This window comes from Melospiza melodia, chromosome 1 (assembly GCF_035770615.1).
Source record: "Melospiza melodia melodia isolate bMelMel2 chromosome 1, bMelMel2.pri, whole genome shotgun sequence".
Lineage (NCBI taxonomy): Eukaryota > Metazoa > Chordata > Aves > Passeriformes > Passerellidae > Melospiza > Melospiza melodia.
Window position 1 is genome coordinate 147,242,204 of NC_086194.1, and position 24,602 is coordinate 147,266,805.

General features: G+C 36.1%; 1 protein-coding gene across 1 annotated transcript in view; it reads left to right on the top strand.

The window, feature by feature from the left end:
* The window catches only part of ANGPT1 (angiopoietin 1), a 153,871-nt gene that overhangs the window by 50,085 nt on the left and 79,184 nt on the right, over positions 1–24,602 (top strand). The window contains exons 2-3 of the mRNA XM_063171028.1: positions 18,937–19,092; positions 19,978–20,099. Of these exons, the coding sequence (XP_063027098.1) occupies positions 18,937–19,092; positions 19,978–20,099 (278 nt within the window). The remainder of the gene's footprint in view (positions 1–18,936; positions 19,093–19,977; positions 20,100–24,602) is intronic.

Here is a 24,602-nt window from a genome sequence, read left to right on the forward strand (position 1 = left end):
CATAAACTAATAGGTGCATACCTATTGCATATCTGAAATCTTAAAGTCACCGTGAAGTACCATTCCATCCTTTCTATACTTTAACCGCTTAATTATTAGAAGTTAAACTGTATATTTATTTAATGATCCCTGCAAAAGTCATAAGCAATATTCAGAAAAGAGACAAGTTCTTAGACCTGACAGATGTAATGATGGGCTGTCAGAGCATAGTTGCACTTGAGCACTTCTTCTTTAGCATTATGAGTCTTGTGCTCTTCATGGCATAATGGTCCCGCTTTAGCCATTATGGAGAATCGAGGAATAGAAAACACGCTTGACCCATCCTAGCCAATATTTCTGTGAACTAAAGTCTTATTTTGAAGAGGATTTGTTGGCCTGTAATCCCACAGACCGAGGAGGGAATAGAAACCCTATTTTTTAGTCTCTCATGTGATGGTGTTCCAAAGAAAATTAAACCCAGATAAATCAGTTTGCTGTAACTGAGTAAGTGTCAGCTAATTCTTGAGGAAATATCTAACAGAGTGAGACACACCTGAACTGCTTACTGTGTTTGTGCCCATGAATCATGTTCCTTAATCTGTTTTTTGTATGAGAAATTCAGGTATTTATCTTTGTTCCAAACTTCTTTCTACCGATATAATCTTTGGCATCTTTGAGGTTTTTGTCCCAAAAGACTTAAAAATGTTCCTATACTTCTTTATTTGTATAAGAGATTCAATCTGGGGACATAACGAATAGCTTTTATACTGTAGAGGAGTATCTTGTAGGAATAAGACAGTGAGCCTTTTGTAGCTTGACAAATACAATCTATAGGAAGGCAAGGTGAATGTTCTGTAGCCAGTGTTATGTATACAGTTTAGTTTGGCACTGTTAGTTCTCTGTGCAATTGGCAATATTTGGCTGAAAAGTACTTCTATTTTTTTGGCTACTTTAACAGTAGTTAGGATTTCAACAATCATCTCTAAAATCATTAATCATGTAACAGCTACTGCCATGGCCTATTGGGAAGTATTAGTGAAATGACAGTATTAATGCCATTAATGCAGAATTGTTCTACTGCCCAGGGTAAAGGAAATAGTAAACCACAGTAGTAAAATTGTACCCACAACTTGTAAACCTAAAGGAATATGCTTGTAAAAGAGGTGAACTGAAAGGGCTAATTCTGGGAATTTATTTGAGTGACTCACACTGTTTCCTTGCTAAGAAAAGCAAACAAAGACAAAAAAAAAATTCTACCTTTTATAAATGCAGCAAAACAGAGTTAAGAGCTGCTCCTCCGTATCTCCCATGGCACTAAGGTATATAATGAACCATCTATGAGATATCTTAAAATCAGAAATTCCTTCAAGTTAGCAGTATTTTTCTGTTTTCCCAGAGTATAAAAGTAAAGAGCTGAATTATGCCAAATCATACAGAATGTCATTATTTTTAGCTCTGATTCAACAGAAGATTTACAGAGAGATTAGTGGTCACCAAAGAAGTATTTGCATCTGTTGTTTATGTTATGACATCTGAGATCAAAGTTAGGCTTTAAACTTTAACTTTCTGTTTTGAAAGTGGATAATGAAACTGGAAATAAAGCTGAAGATGTGAGGGGGGAAAGGCAATGAACTATTAAAAACACTGCAGAGAGTTTTGAAACGAAGGGGATATGTGGGATGAAGCCCAGAGGTTGGATCCACCAGCCTTCTGAACACTCTGCTCCTCATTCCCCAGATGAAGTACACATTGTGTGTGTGCTTGTGAATCATCCCAGAGATTGTGGAAACACTCCATGTTTAAACTGAGGCTGGATTGGCCTCAGGCTTTGCTGAATGTCCAGCCTTTGCAGCACCAGTGTGCTTAATGTCCTGTGTGCTTAATTCTGTGTAGCCATGGTGATAAAGCACTTCTGTGGCTGAACCTAACAAAGTTAGTACTGAGTTGCAGAAATAAATCCAGTGAAAACCCAGCAGTGGAAACTAAACTGCATCGAGGATTCTTTCTGAGGAGATGATAAGATTTTAGAAGTAAATATAAACTTTGAGTAGCTGATTTTAAGTAAGTTGAGGGTCTCTGAAGAGATAATTGATGTGCTTTCTTAAAGTCAAAGAAAGAACTACTAACTACCTTGGAAAAGAGCAGATTTCCAACAGGCAGAAAACCAGGACAAAACCTCAACTTGAGGTTGAGGTGACCTCACTGTCATTAATGAGATCATGATCAGGCCTTTCATGCAGATAGCTAAGAATGAAAAAGAAGAGAGACTCCCATGGTTTTACTGCACAACTTAGAAAAATATTAATGGTCAGGACATCCCGTCATAATTGGTTCACTTGTAAAATACCATACAGGTCAGCGCAGTCAAAGGCATTTCCATTTATCAGATTTTGGAGATTTTGGTGAAATAATTAACTGACTTCAGTTCCTATGGCCTGATCCTGTACTGAGATCTCTGTGAGAGCAGACCATGTAATAACAAATTCTCGCAATTTCAACCATTCGCAATTTCAACCATTATAAAAACATACCAGTGCAGTCATATAGACACTTGATAATATTGGTCCATACATGTTTGCAAACTGAGAAGTCCTTCCTCTTCTCCAAAGAACAGAAGCCATAAATTATATCAATTTATCTCTGTCTGAAGTTGCCTGGCTATCGTTTAAGTGTTGGGTTTATGCATAGACTGACATTGTCATCTTGACATTATTTATAGCCCTTCTTGGGTGCAGTTAAGTGAGTGGAAATTGAACAGAGACAAAATGCCATTAACTGTGAAAACCAAACTTACCAGAAATATTTTATTTCTCTCAGGACTCATTTACATATAACTGTTGGTAATACTTGGAAAGAGTGTAAATAAGGCAAAAAAGGTCTAAGGAGAAGGTTGACTTTAAGTTGGCATTGTCTTATAAAAATATTTCTAGTCACTGCGTGGATTTAGATTATTACAGAATGTTCTGTTCTCTTAACTGAACATCACATTAGATTTGTCTGGATAAAAGTATTTGAGTGATTATTTATTTATGTTGGAAAAACTGTATGAATTTAAATTTAATTTCATGAGCTAACTAACTTGTCCTTTAATGGTACTAAAGTTTCATTAAATCGGAGAAGCAAATGCACTTTTAAATAAAATTAGGAGGATATTAAAAATATTTATTTTAATCTGATTTTGGAAGTTAGCATTAAAAAGTATAGCTGTCATGTTGTATCATCAGTTCTGAGATTCTGTCACAAGTTCTTCCTTTTCAAGTGAAATGGCCTATTTCTAGCAGAACGGCTGGCCTGCAGTTTGAAATTCAATGTATTTATCTCACGCAATTTTCTGAGTAGAAACCATACTGTTTTATTTTTAAATAAAAAAATTCAGAATAATTTTAAATCATTCAAGAGAAATAAAACATCTTTTTGTGTTTATCTTATTTTGCATAAAACTATTCTGGAAAGTTATTTATAGCAATTAAAATTTACTCAAGTTTTTATTAAATTATCATAATTAAATAATAAATCCTTCCAGTACCTGAAGGTGCTCTACAAGGGAGCTAGAGAGGGGCTCTTCATCAGAAACTGTAGTGATGGAGCAAGGAATGGCTTTAAATGGGAAAAGGGGATGGATTAGATTGGATATTAGGAAGAAATTCTTCATTGTGAGGGTGGTGAAGCACAGGGACAGGTTTCCCAGAGAAGCTGTGCATGCCCCATCTAAGTGTTCAAGGCCAAGGATGGATGGAGCTCTGAGCAACCTGGCCTACTGGGAGGTGTCCCTGCCCATGGCAGCAGGAGTGAAACTAGATGGTCTTTAAAGTCCCTTCAAACCCAACAAATTCTATGTTTCTATGATTTGTTATTAAGCAATCCTTTTGCTGAGTTACCAAAGGGCAACTATTCACAGCATCCCAGGATTTATAAATTGAATAAAACTATTGTGGTCATCTATTTCCTTCCTTGAAAGCTCAGGATTATTTCCTAAAGTATATCCCTCCAACAACTTAGTCTTCCATAACTAATTATATACTGTATGTTCCATTTTTAGCATTCAGCTCACTCTTTTCAATAAAAGCTTTGCAGTTCATGCACAAGTAGAATAGACTTTAAGCATAAAAGAAATAAAATTAAATACCAATCTGATTAACTTTTCAGGTCTCAGAAAGCCAGCTTATATTAAAAATCCTTCTTACCACACTGGCTTTGTGAGCCATGTGCTAAAAGATGGGGATTATGAAGATCCATTGCAGCAAAGGCTTCAAACATTCTTCAGCTGGTTCGGCTGATGTACAGCGCAGTGTGTGCCAAGACTCTCTGCCATTCTTAAACATGCCAATGAAACATATCCACCACTAGAGCTGTTATTCATGTTTGTCACTGGTCATTTCAGTCTTTTACACGTCACTAATAATTTGTCTGAAGCATATTGATAATGAAAGGGCAAATGAGGCTGGCATAATGCTTTAAGCAGACATGGAAGAGCTCTGTCCACATTTATGACAATATTTTTTTATTAACCAATATGAAACAGCACTGAAGTAAAAAACAACTGATAGAAAACTTATTTTTTTCAGCAATTGTGTGACATATAGCTGCAGCTTTCTGATTTGGATAATTCACATGGTGCTACCTCCAGAAATGGGGTGTTAATACATAATTTTCAAAAATAAATTAGAGCTGCCTTATCAATGAAAATTACTGGGACAGCCCATGTTTTAGGTTATTATTTTACAGGTGTATCAGAAACTTCTTGACAGACAAGTTAACAGCCTTGTGGAAAGCTCACAGAAGCCAGGAAGCTGTAAGTTCAAACATCACTCGTTTTTAGCCACTTCTTGTATTTCAATATGCTTTACAGTTAGGTGCTAAACAGGGACTCACACTCTTAATTTTAGCAGTGGATGAGTTATCAGTGTGAGCCTCTTTTTACCTGATAAATTCATGGACCAATCTGTGGAACACAATCTTTTCTGGCAGGATGGAAACAGAAGCTACTTCTTAGATATTGCAGAGTTAACTGCCACATACATGATGATACTGTCACCACCAGGAAAGTGGGGAATGGATTAAAGCCTTGTTTTGAGCTGTCTCAGGAACAGTCAGTCCCAACCACCAGTAATCCTGAGTCTACATCCCTTCTGCATAACATAAATAGAAGCAGGATTATGAATGCATCATATTCACATGTAACCAAGTCAGTCCCTGATCTGCCCTGAGTCTCTGGGAGTTCATACAAGACTAAAAAGTTAGTCTACTTTTCTCTTACAGTTTTTAAATATTGAAAAGTATATATTTTGTGAATTTTGGCAGTCCAGTTAGAGAGATTTCTTTCTGCAAAAATCTGCTTCCACTCACCAAGGCAGGTTGTTCACCAGTGAAAAGCTGTGCAACCATCTTGTGTAAAGGGGGACCTTGCAGTAACAAAGACTAACACAGGTTTTAACGAGAGTGTGAAGGAAAGGAAATAGAATCACATTCTCTAAACACTCAGCTGCATGTTTGGATACGGGATTTTTCATCTATAGCAGAGTTTTGAGATTTTTTTTATCTATTTCTTTTTGGCAAGTAGAAGTCCTACCTGGAAAAGTCATTCAGATCACTCAAGCTGTTGCAGAGTTCCAGCTGAGCCTCTACTCACAATTGCCACAGATTTGGGGATGACAATGAGGAAGATGCTTTTATGCCATGACCTTCTCTCATGTGCAACAGTGGACTGCAGGTCTGCTTGACTATCTCCTTTTTTGGGATGCCATGAAAGCAGAGCTCTTACTTCTTCCCAGCTGTGAAAGATCTGCTCTTGAATGGCAAAGAGTCAAAAAGATAAGCTTCAAACAAACCCCCAACACCTGACCTTTCAGGAAGTTCAGTTCTCAACTGGAACTCTGCAGCTCATTTTACATCACCCTTTCTGAATTCTTCCTTCTAAGGAAAACATCTTTGTGGTGGCCTCGCAGTCCACTTGCAAAGAAAGAAATGAAGTCCTGTTTTCTTCTATTTGTCTTTACACTGACAAAAAGAGCAGTGACACTATTTCCACTGTTATCACACAGAAATCCATTAAACGTTCTACATGTTGTGAAGAAATTTACACCTCCCTTTCCCTTTTCCTGCTGGGAATTTGTGGTAACATGGTAATTTATTTCAAGTGGAACAGAAGCATTTCTGTTTTAGTTTTCTTTTCATGTCTAGAAGTTAGAAGTTTAGTCCAAATGTAATAATGGTTAAATAAATCCCTATGTCCACACTTGCACTAATGTCAGCAGTATACTTTTCACAAGAAAATAATCTTGAATATCATGTTAATAGGATTACAGTAAGGAAAAGCTCCAATCTTTGGTTTTAGAGCAGATTAGAATTGTAGCCAGAAAAATAAAAAATAAAATAAAAATATTTCTATGGCTTTGGGAAGACATTTTTACCTGTTCTGGAGCTGAAAGTCAAAAAGGAAAGCCTCAGGAATGAAATCCTGGCCAGATTGTGGGTACCTTCCACAAAACCTCCTTGATTTTAATATGTCAGAATTCCATACTTCCAGCGCCATCCCCTTCCCCTCAAAAAGGCTTACTGTGCCATCCTAAAAAAATCTGTGTCCTAAGCCCATATTATTTGACCTAATGGAAATTGAAAACACAATGTCACCTGAGTGCAATTAATTGGATGCAGACAAGACAGGGATGTGTTGGGGAATCAGGAGTTTCCTGCCCTGTTGCTCCCAGGTCTCTTGTATGGCTCAGTTGGCTTTGGCACTCTTGCCCCCCCCATCAGTTCAAACCCTCAGGCATGATACAGAGTTAACCTGTTTCTATCAGCATCAATACCAGGCATGGAAAACCTCTGTCCTTAAAAAGAGAATTCCTGTTTCAGAACATTAATTTTTCAATGTTTTTATGGCCTATATTTAGATTTTCTGTGCTCTGGGCACAGGAGTTTGCAGGTGACATTGGGGTTCAGTAACCAATACAGTTTCCATGGGTCCTCCAGGAGCAGCAGATATGACTTTGCCAGAGTCATAGTTACAGCATTTCTTTACTACCAGACAGGATTTTTTCTCTCCTTCCAGTACTGAAGGATTTGCTGTGCTGTAAAGCTTTGACTACAGGGCACAAATTTTATTGCCAGCTATTGGGCAGAATGTATAACTGTTAACATGATTGCAATCTACAGCTCACTGAAACAGCTGCCAAACTTTCCTTGGGATTCATGAACACTTTGTTCTCTACTAATATACTACAAAGTGTGATAGATATGAGCATTATTGATGTCAATTCTTCTTTAGATCAAACAGCTGTAGTCATGGGAAATGTTATCCTAATTCCTATATGTTCTGCACATGTGGTTAAAAAACTAATGACTTGAAAGTCTGCTTTTATATGCAGCAACTACAAAGTCAGTAGAACAGATATTTTTCCTTACCCATGAGGGAGAAGAACAGTACCACATGGCTATCATTATAAAAATGAGATTGAAGTAGAATCCTGACTTGGAATACTTGAAAGTTTAAGAATATCTATATTTGATTTTGAGCCCTGGTCATCTCTGGTTTTGAAGAATTACAGCATATTTGAAAGGCCTAGGATATTTTCCTTTTATTTAATAGTCCTATTATTCTGATATGTTGGTTTATTCAATGTATTTTTTATGACACTGTAAATGCTTCTGAGTTATTACTAAACCACCCTTCTGACTGTGGTTTTACTTGGCAAGAAACAATTATTCTTATTGTTATGCATGACCTACTTGGGATTTATTGTGAAATTAAAAGTATTGTAGATGGAAGAACAAGAGAGCAAAACCAGTGATGAATGCTAAGAATCCATGTAAGATCTGAAAGAAATTCAGACTTGTAATAACTGGTGTGTCTCATCTATAACTCATGGCTCTGTGTTTTCACTACATTAATCATGCCAGAAGAGTTGTCACTTCATATTTGTGAGCTGTGAAGGTCCGTCAGGGCCAGGTCCTGTACGTGTTCCTGGACTGCAAATCGGAAATGACTGTGATCGTTATCACTTTGGGCACAGGGACACTGCCCAAAGTGAAATTTGCAAACAAAAGTAGCAACTTAATCAGTGACAGAGTGAGCCTGCCAGCTACCCTGCCACTTCACTGGGAATGCGGGAGCAGCGTGGGTGCCAGGACTCCTGGATCACCAGAAATATATTCATATTTAGATTGTCCAAAGGACACATCAAAGACATGTGAACAGCTTCTTGCTACTGAAAAATAATTACAACCATTCCTCTTCACTATTAGTGTAATGATTTGAATTTGTATTGAACTGGCATGAGTCTTAAACACTTAATGTCTAATTGTGGCCATTAAGTATAATATTTGCAAATATATGCTTGGTGGCTTTTGTCTTTCCTTGTAAAACCAAATTTCTGCATCCAAACTGCCCATCTCTTTGTCTACCAATCCATTTCTAATATATGTTACTGTTCTATAATTTGTTATGTCTGTACTGCATGAGTGCTCATGGACAGACTTAGTAGTTCATCTATGAATAAATTTGTCCTATCTTTGTTAAGAGCAACAATAGAAACTCTACATCAGCCATAAAAAGAGAATGACAATGAGTTACCAGACATGTAATTGAAGGCTGAAATCTTCCCCACTTCAGCTTATGATTTCATGACTTACAAAAGAATGCATCACAATAGCATTGTCTTCCAGGAAAAGCTGTGATTATGATAAACCAAAGTAGGAGGGAATATTCTTGCCAGATACTAGGAAAAAAAAAAAAAAAAGGGGCAAAACCACTTCTCCTAAAGTAAGGTTTTAGGACAGAGACTCTTTCATCATTCCTTTTCATTTGTCTTCTCTTTGCAGTGACTTAAGTGCAGGAATATCTCCAAAAGATTTTTATTTTCAGATTTTCCCTAAATTTAAATATTTGAAATGGCTTTTAATCTTCAGAGCTACATTAAAAAAGAGATTTTTTCAATCCAGTTATCTTGTTATTACTGCAGAGCTTGTGCTCAATGCTAAGCATAGAACAGCCCAATTCTGCTCCTCATTGCAATTCCAGTATGGTTATTCCTTTAGCACTTGATGGAAAGAAAAATGCTTATTTCCACTACATGAACTCTCTAGAGAAACCCACAGTTCTACATTTTTCACGTAGAGATTGTGGCATTCAAGAAGTAAACTCAGGGCAAGGATTTGATCCCTGTAATCATACCTTGAATCTCACTCCAGCAACTGGGGATGAAGGAGATTGTATTAGCACATGTTTACAAAAAGAAAATGTGATTGCTCTCTTTCAAAATCTCAAGAAGAATATAATAAAAAGAGGGACCAGAATTGTCTTTATATGCTTTGGCTGCTCTCATATTTCCTATAAAAAAGGTCTTATTTTTCTATATGATTAATAAAGCCATAAATGGATTTATATCTCAAACTATATAATTTCAGATTATCCAGGGCACTTTTATCTTATTAAGTTTCCTAGTCTTTTCTACAGGCTAATTCTAATACATGATATTTCATTTTATTGTTTAGTGACTTTTAGATTTTCCAACCCTAGTTGTAGAACAGTTTTCATAATCAATTTGGTGGAATTAACTCATCCTTATTTTAAGTATACATACCTGTATGTGCATATGTAAATGTATGCACATATGTACTGAATATGTGATAGTTTCACTCTGAGATTTTTATGCATTTTTCTGCATTTTTCTGATTTTAATAGTTATTGGAAGGAAGTATTTGGCAAGATTTTATTTATGTATTTTAATACACTCTTTGTCATGCATGAAGGCGATTTTTGTGAGCTGCACATATTTTGGCAGGACCATCTTCCTGGTATGCAGTTACACATTCATTATAATGCTGAGAATTATAGGTATGTCTGGGGGCACTTACAGATTAATGCGTGTATATATAGAATTTCAAGAATGGGAAGAAAAGGTGTTGGAGTTTTTACTAGCAGTTAACTTTTTTTATAGTGCTGTGGGAAATTGAAGCTCTTAGTTTACTACTACAGATATTTATAGAAATTTCATTTATTTATATTTCTTATATGAATTTTTAAAATTATGAAGTGATTCCAGTGAAATGTATCAATTTTTTAATGTCTGTATCAAAACTAAGGTAAACATTGCCACTTATCCAGAACACCTATCATTAAAGTGCTTGTGCCCAGATTATTGCAAACAAATTGAGAACCATAAATATAGCCAAAATTTATAGGACACAAATGAACATTGCTGCCTACAGAGATTAAACCCCATATTTTAAGAGATATTACATATATGCTCATGTAAATCTATGCACATAAATACTGTGTGTGAGAATATGTAAGCTCTTGTCTAGATATTAATCCCATATTGACTGAAAAAGTTCAACAGCTTTCAGGCTTCAACCTCCCTGGGCTCTGCAGGGGAATGGATTTCACAACACATAGAGGTTTTGCTCTTTGCTATATTAGGTACCAATGGACAATGACATCTTTCTTCAATATTGACTAAAATCACGTTGTTGGGGCCAAATGCTGAATGCAAGACACATAGCAAAACAAAATAAGATTTGCCATTTTTAGGCAAGGAAAGGAGAAGAAAAGGACAGTGTTCTTGATTAAAATATTATTATTCTTTGTCGTCTAGATGGGATTTTTATAAACGTTTTTTGTTAAATCAGATGTGTTGATTTGAGGAATCTCATTTGCTTACAAATACATTGTCCACACAGCTGCTCCAGCTTGTCAGAGGTTTTATCGAGTCAGAAGTCGGTAGCAGGATCCTCTGCTGTCAAGCATGAATCCTGAAACATGAGCCATTTTGTCCATGCAGATTTGTTCTGTTTCTATTTCTCCATGTGTTTGGAAGTACAGTTAGCTGCATAAATACTGATTGTGGACACAGAGTGTTCCTGCACTTTATCAGTTTTTTTGAACAAAGCAAAACCCTACCATGGTTCAGTCCTTACCAGGTGCCAATGAGACATCATAGGACAGGGAGTGCACACTAAGATTTACATTTCCTGTAACAGACAAACTTGGGGAAGCTTTCATCGCTCCCTATCACCTAGGAAAAGATCTGAGGTAGGTTTCAGTTCTCCTCACCAGTGGGTGATTTGTGATGGAAGCACACACACAGAGGATGTGAACATGTAGCCTGTAGATCATGAGTTCTGGTTCGTGTTATAAGATTGATGGGAAGCCTAGAGTGGATGTTTTGTTGATTTCTCTGGGATGAAGGTAAAAATAAGTATTTGTCTGGAAGAGTGAGGAAGTTGGTTTTTGGACCAGGGGATACCCTTTAATTCCTGTAGGCCCAAGTGTACTGAAATTGCAGCATTTTCAGTGATTTCAGCGTATGAAACTTGTGGTTTATGCCATCTAAACTTCCAATTTAAGCTTTCAAAAAGGATTAAAAATGGAGACTTGATTGGCATTTGGTGAAATGTACTGCATCTTTAGTTGACTTTGAGACTTATATCAGGTTAATGAAAGGCAGAATGGTAATCTGCAACCTCCACAGGAAAGAGAGAAAAATGATCATAAAAAAGAATTTGTGATCTTTTCATCAGGAAGATCCTAAGACAGAACTGAAGAGCTGAAGGTAGAGCACATGACAATGAACAAAGAGATTCAGAGATTCAGCTTCTCTGAGATATACATCTATACAGATACATAAAATACAAAAAACCAAAAAAGATCATTGTTGAAAGACTAGAGCATAAAATCATTGAGTCTTAATTTCACAATCTTTCTTGGAAAAGTGTGCCCATATGTCATAGTGGTAAGTATCAGAAACCAAGCAGAATTAAAAACAGATTAAGTAGTACAATATTAAATCATTATACTCTCTCCTATAACACATATAGATTCCAAATTATATTCCAGCCTCCCAGGTTCATTGGAAGTTTAGATTTAAGTTAAATCTAAACTGGCAGAGAATACAGCAAGCAGAACTATTTATGCAGCTTAAGATCAGATTTTTGAAGAACCATATTCAATGCAGTAAGGAGATATTTCAGTGGAAGTAATTTTGATTATGTCATATGTGCATAAGCTAGGAATGAGCTAAAAAGTGTTTAAATATTCTTCTTCCTAGAAGTTGTTCCAAAATTAGTGTTTCTGAAAATTAGACCTCACCAAAAGTATATTTTCTGAAGAAAATAATTAGTTCCACATTTTAATAGAAAATGATTTTTTAAAAAAAATCCCCACAGATGCTAATGTGCTTAGGGTGATATGACAGATGTTGCATTTTCACAACTATGTCTTCCCCTTCCCAGTGTATATTGAGGATGGTTCAGATTTTCAGTCATCTGTAAAACCAAATTAATTTAGTTTATAAAATTAAGTGGTTTAGAAAATTATAAAGTAAGAAAAATATCATCCGCACAGTTACAAAATCTATAAATGTTAACATTCAACAAGATAATTCTTTGAACCAGAAAAATTACTGGTCAGTAGAAAATTAAAACATATTGCTATGATTAAATGTTATCAGAAGCTTCCTTGTGGGACCCATTTAATCATGTTTGATGTGATTCTCAGTTGTGCTGCTCACTGACTTTATTAAGACTTAAGGTAAAAAAAATTAGTTGTATTAACTAATATTCATACTAAAGTAATTGAAATTTATTCCTAAATGTTTTGCATTCTTTTGTAGAAGAGGTAATCAATGGCATTTCAAGTGACAAATTTCCTTCATAATGATTTTTGGGTTTTAGGCCTAGAAATGGCTAAGCTTTTAGAATGACAAAACTTTTAAAAAAAGGAAGTATTTCTTGCCACATAATGAGGAACTGAAATTCATATTTGAATATTACACTATTGGGTAAACCTAGCTGGGGATATCCTTAAATATCTTGAAACAAAAAACTATGTGTTGCCCATATCTTGTATGTCTATTGATAATTTATTAATTAAAAAATACTTCCCTTTCCAGTTTCCTAAGATTTTAGTGGGATGCCACACAGCATATTCTTCCACCATCATTATCAATTACTATCTCTTACATTTTATGTACTTTACTGAATTGTACAAAGATGCCAAGACACCATTGACATAAGATTGGATATCTGGAAATTGATTTTTTAGAGATTGCAGCTTCGAAAACAGCATAATAAAAGTAACTTGAATTTAGGAAATTTCTGCCAGGTTATAATTGCAGAGGTAGTTCATGAAATAATTTCTCAGGTGGTTCTGCAGAGTGCCACCATATGAAGGAATATTCATACATTCAGAAATTTCTTCAATGAATGTCCCAATTTGATTACTTTGGTCAATTCAGAACAATTCCTCTTATTTATATCATTGTGTGTGGCTTGCTTTTCTTGGTTTGGTTTTTTGTTTGTTTGGTTGGGGTTTTTTTAATTTTTGTCATTTAAATTCATAACTCCTCTGTTTTCTGGACTTCCTTCAAAAATCTCATTAGGAGATGGGTCTTCCAAACTTTTTCTCAGTTCAATGGAGATTTTACTATAAAGTTTATTCCAAATATTGAGCCTGCAACCTTAGGTCTGAAGCATAGTAATAGAAAGACCTTGATTAACGAAATCAAGATAACTAGAAAGAACTATACAATTACATAATTTATCTGATCTGTACCTGAAATATTCTCCACAGCAATGGAGTTTTCACAGTTTGCTCACAAAAGAATCCCTACCAATATTTTTTTCACCTGTACTGTTAGAAGACTTTTCATCGAATGTGTAAAAATTAACTTTCCAATGCTGAAGCTTCATGGATGTGGAAACAGGTTATTCGCTTTTCCCTTAACATTTTTGTGTTAGTCCAGTAAGTTATTTTCTTGTTAGCCTTCCTATCACGCTAAACATTTCTAAGTCTTTCAATTTTTTAATTTATGACAAGTCTTGGCCTTCTGTACACTTTTCCAGATAACGTACATCTTTCTTGAACTGCAACATACAGAACTGAAGACAAAACTGCTGCAGACACTAAACTGATGCTGAATGCAGCAGAAAGATTACTTCACCTGTGTTGGAATAATCTCATACATGTTCTATCCCTGATTTCTTCTGACAAAAAGATGTCTGGTCCTTATCTGAAGAGGAAAACCTGCTTCGTTTGGAGCTTTGGTTTGCTTGTTTTTTAGCTTGCAGAACGATTCTTCTACATTCATAGCACACTTTTATTTACTGAAATTTGATATAAACCCAAGCTCAACCTTCATGAGGACAAGTGTCATTAGTACATTGGAAATCAACCAGACAAGAAATCTCAGTATCACTCAACTGAGGCTGAATCAAACAGTGTTTAGGCATTGTGTGAGGAGAATGCAGCTGTGGTTTCACTGGTCACAGTGGAATTGCACCTATTGAATTATGCCTTATAGCCAGACAGTAAACATAAGATATGCCAAAGATTCAGACATTCAAGGAATCAAGGATTTAAGGAGAAGTATCATTTATGTGTTTGGAACATTTGGTTTGGAAAAAACAGTCCAATGTTTCAGTTCAGAAATGAACACACATTCCCTGCAAGTCATTGTTTGTTTCTCTGTCAGGAGCAGAATTTGGGAAACCACACTACTATGATTGAGGGTTGAGATACAAAAAATATCTGAGCAAGAAGTCAAAATGAGGAGCTGCAATATTACAGAAACTTATGAAAATTCAAAAACAAGTACAGAATAATTGTGCAAGTATCATGCTAATATTTACTTTTATTAACATGCAACTGAAAAACTAACGGGCTTATTTTCTTGTTGCTTTAAGGCTAGAAATCTGGGTACATTGAATTTTAAAAAAAAAGGAAATGTTTTGACAGCCAGATTTTCTTATAAGTGTTTGTTTGACTACATATGGATTTGGTGGATTAATTTTCTGCTTCCTCTTAGAATTGAAACCCAAAAATACATTTCATAAGCAATGTATTTCATAACCAGTATATTTCATAACCAATGATATTGTGAAAGCCCCATATACCACATATCCCAAGATGCCTTTCTATGAGTCCAATTTTTGCAGCAGTCACTTTAAGGTTTCACTTCAGCTTGCAAGGTTGTTTTCATAATTTTATTGAAGTTATCCATATGATCCTGTATCATCTTACTGTAGGTAATCAAGTAAGGTTGTTTCAAAAGTAGTACAGATTAGAGTTTTAGCATTTGTGCATTATTCATTTCCTTTATGTGCCATCCATGTTCATTTTCCTTGATTCCCAGTAATCATATACCAACAGAAATTTTGCAAGGATTGTTGTTCTCTACTCAGTTGATTTGTAATACATGAAGGTTGAATCATTGTAAATTAACCATTTTATCAATTTTCCCTCATTTACAAATAACCTATAGAATATATTTTTAAATAAATGCAATATTGGCTTTTTCAATACATGAATAAAATAACTTTTCTCAGTGATAAAGTTTTTCCTAACCCCTTTCTACTTCTTCAAATCTCAAAGAAATTCTAAGGAATTCTATATATTTCTATTTCTTCCAGCTTATTCGACTAAGGCTGTTTGTGTATTAATAAATCATAATTCACATAAAATGTCATTTTTCTATCTCACTCCCTGAGGCAGTTTGTCATTGTGGGGAGGTATGACATACTCTCAGATAGAAAAATAACGAAAGAATTAAACTTCCATTGGTTGGGTCGTGGTGTAGCATTATACTTATACTTATTCATGTGTGCAAAGCAAGACAACACAAAACCACTCTTACAAAATAACACTGGACATTGTTCTTCTGTATTTCCAAATGATGTGCACTCTATGGTAGGAGGACAGTCTATGGTTACTTTAGCTTGTAGTCTTGTTGCAAGACACTGTATGAAAATGTCTTCTGGGAATCATACCAATTATTAAAATATAGCTCTTACCTGGGACCAGCATTATTTGATCAAAGTAAAAGAAAAAACTCTTATTTTATTTGTAAGCCATCTGCCACAAACACTTATCATTACATAGACCCTAAGTTACCATTTTAATAGTTCTATTAGTGTTTTGGTGGTTTCTATGAAGTTTATTCAAAATATATTGTCCAGAAAAGGCTACATACTCTTACTATATAATCCTCTGGAATGTTTATTAACCAATAACACTGAATCTTCTGACAGTTTTATTTCTGAGAATGTTACAACATTCTTATGTATCCCACCAGTAATTCAGCATTACCCATAACTCCTGTGCAATGTAATGAGTCTTACTGAAAGCAGATGCAGCCAAATTAATAACAAGGACATCAATTTACTGTGGAAACCCATATAGTTGGAGATGTGGGATGAGGGGAAAAGAATGCAGAATATAATTCTGTTTCACTTTTGAAAAAAAAAAGTAGCTGAAATAAGTAGATACAGTAATTTAAGGACTTGTTTAATTCAGAGTGTCTGGAGGAATTGAATTTAACTTAGTTATAGGATGAAGGAATTCTAGAAAATTACTTAAACCCCTAAATGTTCTTTAATTTGCTTCTGTGAATAGGTTTCCATGTGTCAAATCTTTGGTGAGGCCACCCTGCAAGGATCCTTTTATCACCTAGTAAATAGATGCTATTGCTCTTAGCTAACCACAAAGAAAGCTCAGTTCATGTGCTTAATACAAGGCCTCCAGAGAAGGCAAGGCTTCAGATGAAATTCCATGCTTGGTCATAATGAACCTGGTAAATTGTTAGCTTCCTGCAATAAAAATAATAGGTGAAATCTTGGCCTATGGAAGCCAGTGGGAATTTTGGCATTGATTTTAGCAGGGCCAGTATTGCAACCAATAAATCTACAGAGCAAACTAAAAGAAGTAGGCAAAGGGAGGAAGGAAGGGGAATTAATGTAACAAAACCCCTATATTATTTCAGTTTTTGTTCAACCCCCCTTTGCCTGAGTGAATAGCTCTTGATACTCCAGAGATGTGCTCACAGAAACTATTGTGGTGGTATTCTGAACAACAAATATTTACAAAAGCATTTAATGAGTAATTCTGAAACAGGAAAGTCAGCTTTGTTGTTATAAGGAGTCAGTCTTAGATTAAATTTAAGGCTGTTTTATGGGTGAGTAATGGGGGGCAATTGCCAAAGACTGAATACCATGGGGACAGTGTTAGACTGGATTAATTAAAAGTATGAGTTATACAATATGTCTCAATCTGTGGTTGTGTTTTTGCTACACAAATCTGCTGTAACTCCACAGAGATGCAGTCACAATCACAATCCTCTCTGTAATGTGAATAAAGTAACAGGCAAAGAAATTTACTTAAAAATATTCATTTTTTTAATATTCATTTCCCTATCTGTGGGCATTTTATTTATATGTGAAAATATCTAATTTCTGATGTGTAATAAATTCTGTTACCATTTTTGCAGCAGTTTTCAGCGGCATGCATTGCACATATGCACCACATTCCTCATGTACAGAAAGGCAGTTTCAGAAAGCTCCAGGCCAGCAAATACACTGTACAGCTACAATACAGACATGCTATACTCCTGTCTGCAAACAAAATACATTGGATGTAAGGAAATGTGTGTGTTGGTAACCTGTCATGAGCAGTACCATGACTGGAGAACTCCATGTTTCATTAGGAAGCGAAATTCATCAGAGGAATTGAACTTCTTGTTCAGATGTTCCAGAATCAGTCTCCATATTCTGGACCTGAATATGGAAAAGGACAATCACCCAGTTTATGGGGCTCATTCACAAGGACTATTTGCAATCAAGAGATAGTTTGGGGGGAAAATCAAAAGATCCATAAGACATCCGCTTTAGTTTTGACCATGATAGTTATTGTTTCTTCATACTGGGATAAACAAACAAATAAAACATCAACAACTGTCTTATGCAGAAAATATTTTACACTGTGGCAGTGTCCTATTTCTGTAATAATGTTCATAAAACTAGTAGGTGCACATAAATGATCAAACTTGTAATAAATATATTGTGAGCTCAACTGAAGTGAGTCATTAGAATATCTAACAGTAATGGCCCCTAGGCACAGATATATCTACAGAAAAATTGAAAGCAGCCATTCTTAGTAATGACACTCTATATCTGACCACCACTCCTTTTTGCAGTATTTAAATCAACTCTATCTGGTTCTTACTATTTAGTTGTGCAACTTACCTGTCACAGTGACTAACTACTAACTAAGGACTAAATCTTCACTGGGTTTAAACCAGCTGGACTTCAACTGGTTATTTCAGTGGAAGGTATTGAAAACTCTGTTCTGGGCCGGACATCAAGACAGAACAATGCTTCTATAAGTAAGGAAAAAAATCTCATCATACTGTAGACTAGCCCTGGATTTAGGGCCTGCTGTGGCATGGCAAGGACATTGTCAGCTAGAAGGGAATGATTTTGCTTACACAAACTAAAACACACTGCAACAAAAAGCACCCCTTTCTGGGATACTTAATTTATTTAGAGGATTCTTGTGCAGATTCTGTCCAAGAATTTGTCAAGTAAAACCAAATATCAGGACCAAAAAAGCAAAGGAACAAACCAGCTTTCTATGCTTTTTGGCCAACAAGTTTTCTTTTATTGGCATGACAGTGTCACCATTCCTTTACAAATTTTTGATCTCAATTAAATTAAGCTGTGTTTATTGCTAAGTTTCTAAAATACCATTTGGGGAATTAAACTGAATAAAAAAAAATCATATTCCTGAATGACAGACATAAATGAGGGGATGTAGGATATGATAGGATCCCTTCCATGGAAGACTCACATGTAAGTTATGATGTACAAATAGGGTTTTATGTTTTTTCCTCTGGTGTGCTTTGCACTTTTAGGGTTTCATTTTGAAGCTGCTATCTCCATGACAAATGTTCACTGCAACCTTGACACAGACCATGATACTTGGAAAAATCTTGAGACTCCAGCTGAAAGGGGAAAGATAGTCACATCCCTAACCCAATAGTCATATGGTCAACTGAGACTTGAGATCCACCCAGAAAATATTAAAATTTCTGCTTTTGACAAGAATGCCAGCTATGTACCCTTTATGACACTAGAATGCCTAAACAGGTAAAAATACTACAGCTACAACTTTTTTCTGTTTTACAGCTTGAGAACTACATTGTGGAAAACATGAAATCAGAGATGGTGCAGCTGCAGCAGAATGCTGTGCAGAACCACACTGCTACCATGCTCGAGATAGGGACCAGCCTCCTCAGCCAGACAGCAGAGCAGACAAGAAAACTCACAGATGTTGAAACTCAGGTATGTTCCCAGCATGGTTTTCAAAAAGGTGTTAATTGCAGAGAACATTTCCCAAACCCTTTCCTTTCTAATCCACTACCACACAAAACATTTCAACACAGGGGTCCAGGAAACACACTTTGTTTCTTGGTAAGAACAGTACTGATGATTGACCCTCGTTATGTGTCTTTCTTTTGGTTTCATTTGGTTAGTATATTCAGCTCTGTGTGGGCAACAAAGGTAGGACTGCCCAGGAAACTAGATCAGCATTTGACTTTCAATTAACAGCTCCCTATTGTCAATGATATAAGTGTCAGGCTAAATAATGAGTAACAGGATAAATCACAGCTTTTGATCTTCATTGTTGTATATCAATCATTTCCCAATTTTTCAAGCTCTGTAGGACAACAAAAATGGACAATTCAGATTGCTCTGTGAATGTCAATGATTTCAAACAAAAATAAGGCACTGAGCTGCCAACACCACAAAAGAGAGAATGCAGGGGAAAGCTAAAGTAGGAGCTCTATTTACAAAATAGCAGATGCAGCACTTTGACTTCATTCCCAGTACTCTTGCACTTTTCTGGTTTAAGCATGCTTTGTAGGAATGCATGTCTGAGGCACGTATCTTGTTTTTTCTATTGAAATGAAGCTTGTTTGGCAGTCACCTTGCTTCTTTCTGCTGATCTGCTACTATCCTACAGTTTTAGAGTGCCAGAATATCAGCTGGTACATATCAGTGCAGTTTGATTGAGTTCAGCTGCACCAGCTGAGCAGCTGAGGTTAAAAAAGGATTTAGAAACAATTTTTGACAAATCATAAAATCAGAATGAAATTATTATGTTATGCTGCTAAAACAAAATATCCCGGACAACATGAACATTAATGTTTTTAATTTATCCTTAAGGTGCTAAATCAAACCTCCAGACTTGAAATTCAGCTACTGGAAAATTCCCTGTCAACATACAAGCTAGAAAAACAGCTGCTACAACAGACACACGAAATCCTGAAAATTCATGAGAAAAATAGGTAAGAGTGAGCAATTGGTCTCTTTCTCTGTTCATTACAAAGTGGTCTGTGTATACTTTGTTTTAAGCAAATGATGAAAGGAGCAAATATGGTAAGTGGACAGCATAGGTAATATTTATGAACTCACTAAAACACCTGGGGTGTGAACTTACACTATATTATGTCCTGTGTGATAAATGTAAACTGATTTTTACCGCTTTTCATATTAACTGTAAATTTACATCTTACTCTGTTTCATTACAACTTAGTTATATGACCACAGTTCCAGCAACCTAAAAGCATAGGCATTAAGAACATTTTCAAGTAGAAAAATACTAAATTATGAGATTTTTAACTACCTTAAAGTGCATCAGAAACAGAAAATCTTCATTAGTTCATCTTTCTAGTTTTAATGGATTCAAAGATATGGCATGTAGAACGATCTCTCTCCTTTTGTACTCTACAGCATACTTGTAGCCATGCTCCATTTTAAGAAGTCAATGGTAAACATTTGGTATTTATGTTTAAGCTGATGAAAAAGCTATTTACCAACACAACTTTTTAAGCAGTAAATAGAGAGCTGGGAAGTAACTCCAGTGTTCTCTTTCTGTGACACAGAGATTCAGCACCTGAAGTCACTGGGCTTAGCAGTTCAGTATGCCAGAGAGTGTGCTGGTGAGCTGACCTTGTCTCGGACGCCAGACGCCCTCCCAGACACTCTTTCACTCCCCCTCATCATCAGAACAGGGAGAAAATATGATGAAAAACTCATGGTTGAGATAAAGACAGGGAGATCACTCATCAGTAACTGTCATGGGCAAACCAGCCTTATTTACTACCAATTAATAACAGTGTAGTATGGTGAGAAACAGAAACAAACCCAAAAAGACCTTTCACCTCTTCCTCCCCTTCTTCCCAGGGTCAGCTTCACTCCTGATTCTTCTATATGCCCCCTGAGCAGCACAAGGGGGTGAGGAATTGGGGTTGTAGACAGTAGACAAAGCACAACGCTTTCTCTTGCCTTCTTCCTCAAGTTTTTTCCCTTCTCCAGCATGGTTCTTTCCCACAGGCTCATTTTTACTTCAGGGTAAAAATGCACATGGACTCTGCACAGGTGTCGTCTTCCTTCTGGACATATCTGCTCCACTATAGGGTCCTCCAAGGAAATATCTGCTCCACCATGGCCTCTCCCACAGGCTGCAGGGCTGTGTTTGCTCCAGTGCCTCCTTCCTTCCCCTTCTCTGACCTTGGTGTCTGCAGCATTGCTTCTCTCCCTTGTTCCCTCACTCCTCGCTCTGTACAGCTGATGACTGGAACCAGCTGTGCCCAGCTGTGCCCAGCACAGGGCAGCTCTGGCCCTTCCTCACAGCAGCTGCACCTGGGCACTGGCACTCAGGACAGTGGGAAAAGCTGCTCCCCTTCCTGACTGCTCCTTGAAACGCCCAATTCACTGCTGCCTCTGTGGTGGGCAGGTGTGAGCAGGGAGGACAGGGAGCGCTCTGCCTCCTCAGCCTCACTCTTCTGGAACGAACAACTGTGAAGTCTGGCTAGGACTAAGGTTTTATTTCCTCTCTCTACCTTTGATATTGAAATGAGGCAAACAGCTTTTAAGATGAGGCAGAGACTGAAGCATGTGATACAAGCTGTTGAGGACTGTTTTAATTGAGATCAGTCAGTCTTCCAAAGAGAGCAGTGTGACCCCATGCTGCTGGACAGGAATTGGCAACTGAGGCAGAAAAACCTTGCCCAGGGCAATGTATAAGGCAAACTAGCATAGTGGGCAAGAGGCTACAGGGTAAAGAAGGCAAAATACAGGTAGCGATGAAAAATAGAAAATATTGTTATTAAGAAATGTAAATGTAAAATGTGTCTAGTTGCAAAGCTGGTTGAATAATACATCATTACTGCTACTGATTATGAAAACCAATTTAATGCATTTAACCTAAAAACTGTTTGCAACCAATAATTCCAGCAAATGTTATTCTGAAGAAATTGAATTACACTAAAAACTCTTAAACTCCAGAGATGTCCCTTAACCAAATAGAAATATGAATAAATTAGTGTGGGATTAACTTTGTCTTCAGCAATCTCACAATCTCAGGTAATTCACCCAAACTGCTTGTGTGTGCTCTCCCAGTAATCCACAGACAGATTGGCAGAGGGCAGTTCATTCTACATATTTTACAAATTTATTTCAAAATGGACTTAATTCAAGCATTAGTTAAGTATATAAGTACTTGCACTTTTATCTGCTGCAATATGATTAGCAACAAAATTTTGTTGGCTGCTTAAGAGACTGTGTTTTGTATATTTGGGATGTATTTATTTACCTTAGGAATGAATGAGAGTAAAAACCTTCATGGCAGTAAACAAATAAGCCCTACTTGAACTGACCTTTGACTTGGCTGACATTATGATAAAATGGATTTTGAAAAGTCAGAAGAAAAGGAGGGCTATTTTTAAAAGCACATTTTTTGTTGTTTTTCTCAGAGGTGTCGGTATTTGTGGATAGATGAAAAAGTACACAGAATTTTATCTTGTAGCAAAGCAAGGACCTGGCATGCATTGTGTGAGTCCTTTTAAAGTCTCCTTGGGACTGATAAAATTAGGCAGAAGGCAGTGTTATAATTACACTAAAATATGGATCATCCACTCTTGTATCATCATCATCTCTTCACAGAGAACTGTGTAGTCTTGGCCTTACAGGTTCTAAATTTGAAATCAATTATGTGTGTGTCAAGTTGACTGTGGGACAAATCTTACTGACCTCAGAAGACACAAGGCTTCTGGACATGCCAACAATTTTAGCTTGCTTAAATTTAAACAATATTTGCAGATTACTCATCAGGATGTGTTTAGTAGCTATTTGCAGTTAGGTACTCATAATCCCTCTGCATATCACTTACACACGAATAAATGGAGACAAATCCCTTCTTCCACATTATGAAGGTGGACTGTAAGCTATTTTGGAAAGGATCTTTCTTTTGCAATAGGGTTTGCAGCACAGTGGGAACTAGTGTAGGAGCTATTGTCTTTGCAGAAACAATCAAAAGAGATAGTGTACTTTGAACTAATAAATTCTCACTCTGTGCTAAAATTTCCTCTGTATAAAATAAGAATTAAGATATTAATCACATTCAGACAACTGAATTTTGGATTAAAATAATGCAAAATCTCATTGTAACAGTAACTGACCATTGATGTACTATAGTAACTTGGATATTATCCTTAAATAAAATTAACACTGTGTGTCATCAAGGGAGCAGTGCATGCTCTTTAGACTAGAAATATGTCTATTCTTGGCCTCTCTCTTTACTGCCTGTCTTTGCTCAGAAGAAGGGCCAAATTATTTTTTATTCCACTGAAATGGAAGATATTCTATGGCACAAGTAGAGTCACATTTGCCTTAGAATCATGTGTCTATTGAGTGTTCTGTTCTCGTGCCATAAATAATTTGGTTTTGTGGGTTCCCACCCACTATAATATAAATGGTGGTTTCTTCCATTGCCATTTTTTTTCCCCACAAGAGCTTTCTAAATGCTATTTTGATTTATTCTTGAAAGATTTCCCTTCTTAAGTGCCTTATGAACCCTTTTTTTTTTCTCCCCAGAGTGTACCAGCTGCATTTAATTTATAGTGTGCCATTTGTTACAATAAGCAAGTGTAAGAAAACTTTCTATTTGCTGAAATGAAACAAATGAGGAAAAATATAATGGAATTCTGATTCTTCCATCAACAAATCGTGGAAGTGAAATTTAAACATAAAATCTTGCTTGAATTTGCAGAAAATAGTACCGGATTAACACGTTCATTACAAGAATGCTATGCTATAAAAAACAAGGATTCAAGAATGGTTCTTGAATGTGTTTGACTGAGTGAAAGATGAGGAAACACAATATGTCTGTCAAGTTTTATTTGAAGGTTGTACATATACTACAAAGATAAATCCCAATTTTACACTTCACTTGTGTGAATTATCTTGTCATTGATATAAAAAGTAGGCTTACTGGTGCTAAGTGATTTGTTACTTTACTGGCTCCGAGAAGTAGGACACATATTTTCATAATTCCTTAAACTGATCAGACAGTATCAGACTCCCAAGGTAGTATGAGTGGTCAGCACCTAAAAAAACATAGCGAAAATTTCAGTCACCTAAAAGGAAGTACAAAGAAGCTGTTTCAGGCTTTCTTTGGTAAAATAATGTTCTTGCACTCAAAAATAAGCACTGAAATCCTCTACCCACTTGTCTTCCCATACATATATAATAAAATAAACCTACTTGTGTATGGCCAAAACCAATTTTTTCTAGTGTGACATTACTTGTTTTTAATTATTGAATACCTCAGCAAAGTGTATGTTTTATCTGTATATTTATTAAATAATAATTTTTAAAAGATTATTTTAATGCAAAGGATGTCCATCTCCAAGGTCTAGTCTATATCCTGTTCTCACAAATCTAAACTGAGGATTCTGAAAACAAAGATTAAAAAAAAAATCTCTTAAACTTCTGTTGTCTGGAATGGA